The sequence below is a fragment of the Bison bison genome, unplaced genomic scaffold, assembly GCF_000754665.1.
Source record: "Bison bison bison isolate TAMUID 2011002044 unplaced genomic scaffold, Bison_UMD1.0 scf7180017864475, whole genome shotgun sequence".
NCBI classification, from domain to species: Eukaryota; Metazoa; Chordata; class Mammalia; order Artiodactyla; family Bovidae; genus Bison; species Bison bison.
The window spans coordinates 4,141,307-4,146,255 of record NW_011495036.1 but is presented as its reverse complement, the minus strand read 5'-3'; the positions used below and the strand labels follow the sequence as shown (position 1 = coordinate 4,146,255).

Below are 4,949 nucleotides of genomic sequence, written 5' to 3'. Positions count from 1 at the left end.
CACCCTGCACCCTCCTGCTGGTGTCCACAACTCGCAGCCCTGGGCCAGCGGCTGGAGGGTGTGGTCCCCAAGGATGGAGGCGGGTGGGGGCGTCCCTCCAGCTCTGGAAGCCGAGCTAGCCCCAGGGGACTGGAGAAGCCTCCGGTCCTTAGGGACACAGCCCTCAGGAAGAATTCCTGTGAGCACATGGGCCCTGGGGGAAAACTTCCTGCTTCTCGGTTCCCAGGGGCTGGGGGTACTGTCAGACACCTTGTTTTGTCTCTGAACCCCGTGGCCATGGATTCCCTGGGGACTGGGATCCAGGCCTGGCCCCATGGCTGGAAGCGGGGAGGCCACCACCGCCAGACCCTGGGTCCAAGCCCGGCCCCACCTGGTGCCCACCGAGGGCCACCCCCACAGAGCAGGTCTCGGCCTCTCTGAGACTCGGTGGGGGGCCACGCCCCACCTGTCCAGACTCCTCCGGCCACTGTCTCCGCAGCCCGTGCCCCACAGCGGCTCCAGCGGCTACGGGAGCCTGGGCAGCAACGGGTCCCACGAGCATCTCATGAGCCAGACCTCCTCCAGCGACAGCGCCGGCCAGGAGGACCCCCGCCGGAGGAGAGCCGTACGTGCCCCGCGGTCCCCCTCTGCCCATCGCCTGTGCCACGGGTGACTGTGCGCTCTGAGACCAGTCCTCTCTGGGGCCAAGCCTGTCTGACCTCAGCTGCTTCTGGCTGCTCTAAACTCGGCTCACCTGGGACTCACTCTCTAGCCGTGAAAGGGTGGGAGCAGCTGCAAGCTGTGGCTAAGCAGGCAAACCAGACAAAAGTGAAGATCAAACTGTAGGATTAGGGTTAGAAAGAAAGAGTAGCCTAACGTTCACTTTATTTCTTATAATTCTTCAGAATTGTAAAATCTGCTTTGTTTGGGTCTCAGATCTTGTATAGAATTTGCTTCTCTGTTGCTGGGTTGGTTGGGCTTTTCTCTTTCTCAGCCTGTAGGGCACAGGTTGCAGGGTCTCCTGGGGTGAATAATGTGTTCATTTGTTTTTGTTTTTCTTCAAGGAAACTTGTAAAAATGGTAACAAGGCCAAAAGCAAAAGTCACTACCCTGATGAATCTGGAGAACAAAAGAGCAAGCCTGCTTCAGGTACCAAATGATCCAGCATTTCCTTAGCGAGGCTTCAGTGTGGCGAGACGGGGAGGCGGGTGTGACTCAAACTCTGGACGCAGGGAATTTCCCCTTCAAGTTGGGCTGTTTGCTTCCTTGCTGACACAGGGCTCGGCCTGGGGTCCACAACACAGCCCCTGTCCAGGGGGCCCTGCCCCTGGAGGCCCACGAGGTGTGGCCAGGTGGGCCTCTGCCCCACGACCCCCTGGTCCCGCTCTGCAGAGTGGCCCTGAGTCACGTGAGCAGACACTTGTCCGAGGGCTGCCAGCTGTCCCGTGGACGGTCCAGCCCCAGCTGTCTGAGGTGGGGGTGCCGGCTCTGCTCCGGGCACCCCCCCTGCACCCCAGGCCGGATCCCGCTCACCATGTGGCAAGTCACATTGGAAGAGACCAACCCTTCCAAGGCCTGGAATGTTGATGGACCACAAAGCTCATGTGATCTTCAGGGGTTCAAGTAGGAACTGGCCTTTCCCACTGCTGAGTCCCTGAACCTGGGGACAGCCCAGACCGAGTGGGACGAGAGAGCTCCCTCCACTGGCCCGGTGGGCTGGCCTGACTCCCAGGCTGGCCCCGGGGTCTCTGCACCTGTGAGGCACGTGCTGAGCCTGGCCTTACGTTTCAGTAGAATTAAAATGCTCTGTAACCTTACAGTGGGCACTGGGGGAAACGGGTATTAACGGAAAGAAGGATGTTGTCGTTGCTCCAGAAATGCAGAGCGGTTCCCCGACTCCGATGAAAGCTGCTGCGGCTGTGGAGAAGGACAGCTCTGGGGCCAGCCTGCCCGAGGCCACCCCTCCCGAGGAGCTGGCCTGCAGGGACCCGCCGGCCGGCTCCTACCAGCAGATCAGCTGCCTGGACAGCGTCATCAGGTGCGGCCCTTCTGGCCTCCCTCCCCGCCAGCGGCACCCACAGTCGGGCTCTCGGTTACATGAAGCCCTTTCCGACCTGCCCGCAGGTACCTGGAGAGCTGCAGCGAGGCAGCCACCCTGAAGAGGAAGTGTGAGTTCCCTGCGAGCCTCCCCACGCCCCAGGCCAGCGACAAACGCCAGGCCCTCGCGGGCCCTGGGCCACACGCCACAGGTACTGCGTCTGCTTGAGCTGTGACCGCCTGGCCGCTTACCCCTCTCTCAGGACCAGGCCTTACCTGGGAGCCGGGGCCTCTTCTCCCTCCCACTGTGGTTCTGAGCGGGATCAGGGACACGTGTAGGGGGTCAGCTGTTGATTAAATAACCAAAGTGGCTCAGAACCTTCTCACCAGCGGGAGGTAGAGGTGGTTCTGGACTTAGAGGACAGGATGCCCCGGGGCTGCCGGAAGCCAGGGTGTTATCGGGCGGGCCCGTTTCCGAGACGTCTCAGAGGAGGACTGGCCTCTGGGTGTCAGCGGCCCAGGAGTCAGAGGAGATTGGATGTGCAGTTATTGCCAGTGGCCCTCACCAGGACCACAGGCAGGGTCTCCACCGCTGATGGAAGCCCGGGCGACGGGTGGAGCTTACCCTAGCCCACGGGGGGAGCCCAGCTGCTCGCCTGCCCTCAGCAGAGGGGCCCTGGCCGCAGGGGGCAGCTCCCCACAGGCCCCGCCAGAGGCCCCGAGCCCAGGCGCCTGGCTCCTCCCAGAGGACGCGGGGTACCAGGGTGCCATGGTCCCCATTCAGAGTCTCGTCTTCTCTGCCGTCCCCTGAGGACACGGCATCCCCTGGCAGGGCGAGTGTGGACTTGAGCCCCCGGGTCCTGGAGTGCCCCTCAGCCGGCCTCCGTGCTTCTTCTCCCAGCAGCTCAGCTTTATCGCGGTTTTGTGTCTGCTTCCTTTTTTCTCCTGTAAAGAGGCAGCATCGCCCTCGCCAGTGAAGAGCCGCACGGACGTGAGCGCACGCCTGCCGTTGCCGCCGCTGCCCGGCAGGGCGCAGAGCGTGGCGTCCCTCGGCAGCCAGTGCAGCTACAGCAGCACCATCGTCCACGTGGGCGACAAGAAGCTGCCGCCGGAGCTCGGTACGCGCGCCGCGTCCGGGGCCTCGGCGGGAGCGGTCCGACTCTGACAGTAGAGATTCGGAGTGTTGCCGCCCGTCCCCGGATGCTCTCTAAGTGTATCTGAGTGCAGAACACCCACGTAGCCCAGTAAGGGGCTGTCCAGGAAGTCCAGGCACGTGCCGTGTAGGGTGGAGGTGGTGACACTTGCCCCCGCCCCCGCCACACTCCGGCTCCCCCTGGGACAGGCGTCCACTCAGGTGTCAACACGGAGGGGCTTCCTGGGACCGAGCAGGGATGCCAGGACTCCCCCTTGCCTGGTGCCGAGAGAACCCCAGGGACGAGGCCCCCCGGCCTCTCGACGCCCATGGGTGGGGTGGCGAGCCTGGCCCTCCCCTGTTGGAGGACAGGAGCCAAAACAGGACAGCCAAGGGTGACACGCTGAGCTGTCCTTCAGGCCCCTAGAGGAGAACCAGCCTGAACTTGTTCTTTGCTTGGAAGAAGGGCGTGACGAGGGGGAGAGTCCACGTCAGAGGGTCAGTGGCCGGCCCCCCTCAGGATGGCCCGCAGACCCACAGCCCCGTCCCGCCTGTCCCCGCGGTTCTGCTGACCACACTGTTGGGCCCATGGTCCTAGGCCAGGACAGGGCCGGGCACGTCCTGTGCTCTGAAAGCCCAAGACAGCCTGGAGTGTCTTCAGCGTCAGAGGCTGAAACCCCAGGTGCCCCCAGGTTGGAGGACGGATCAGTTAGAGGGCGGGTTCCGGAGCCCCCACGCAACGCGGCTGCGTGTCCCCGCCTGTTGCCTTTCTTGGTAGCCTTCTCAGAAAGCTGAGCAGACGCGTCTCGAACGTCAGCCCCTGCTGTGGGCGTCGTGCGGGAGTCTTCTGTGGGAGACTCTGTCCTTTGTGGGAGCGGTGCGCGTTTTCTCAGCTGTCCTCGGGCAGCAGGGCCCCTGTGGATGAGAGCTCCACGTCTGCTGTTCCAGAGCCGCTGGGAGATGCTGCTGCAGGCAGGCCCGAGTCTCTGGAGTGCCCGGCGGGCCCTGCGCTGCCCTGCGGCCTCAGCCAGGACCAGGAGGCCTTCCGGAAGCTGGGCCTCACCAAGGAGGTGCTGGCCGCCCACACCCAGAAGGAGGAACAGAGCTTCCTGCTGCGGTTCCGGGAAATCAGGAAACTCCACGTTTTCCAGTCTCGCTGCCATCATTATCTGCAAGAAAGGTCCAAGGGGCACTTGAGCAGCAGAAGTGAGTGGTGACGTCTGAACGGAGAGTGGGTTTTGTCGTCGTCGTTGTTTTTAACTTAGTTCTTAACGCTGCTGCATCCCATGCTGCTTTCAGATGGGGAGCACCCCTGGTCAGGACACATGCGTTTGTAAGATGCTGTTGGAGCTTAAGCAGTGACACTCTTGGGGATGTCACCTGCGTTCCCAAGGGAACCGTGCTATAAACAGTGGTGACAGGCCCAGTTCACCCCTGTGGAGCACAGGGCCAGGTGACTGCCCTCCTGCCTTGCCAGGCGTTCTCTGCCTGGGTGACCCCAGCCCCCTTCCCTCCCTCAGAGAACCAGGTGGGCGAATTCACCACCCAGGGAAGGAGCATCTGACGTCAGGCTCCTAAGGAAGCAGGGATCCCAGATGATGCTGCAGGAAGAAAGGGCGCCCGTTCTCCCCAGAATGCACACCCTCCTGGCGGGTTGGCCTTGCCACTGGGCTGTAGACTCCAGGGCCAGCAGAGCACGGAGGGTGTGAAGAGCCAACACGGGGCTGCGGTGGAGCAGGCTGGCTTCCTCGCCCCTCATCTGGTCCAGGAGCCGGGCTCCCAACCCCCAACCGCCTTCCTG

General features: G+C 63.0%; 1 protein-coding gene across 1 annotated transcript in view; it reads left to right on the top strand.

The window, feature by feature from the left end:
• Positions 1 to 4,949, top strand: part of PER2 (period circadian clock 2) — a 42,994-nt gene that overhangs the window by 23,756 nt on the left and 14,289 nt on the right. Inside the window, exons 13-18 of the mRNA XM_010862061.1 lie at positions 479 to 604; positions 1,044 to 1,128; positions 1,855 to 2,017; positions 2,104 to 2,228; positions 2,970 to 3,134; positions 4,097 to 4,354. Of these exons, the coding sequence (XP_010860363.1) occupies positions 479 to 604; positions 1,044 to 1,128; positions 1,855 to 2,017; positions 2,104 to 2,228; positions 2,970 to 3,134; positions 4,097 to 4,354 (922 nt within the window). The remainder of the gene's footprint in view (positions 1 to 478; positions 605 to 1,043; positions 1,129 to 1,854; positions 2,018 to 2,103; positions 2,229 to 2,969; positions 3,135 to 4,096; positions 4,355 to 4,949) is intronic.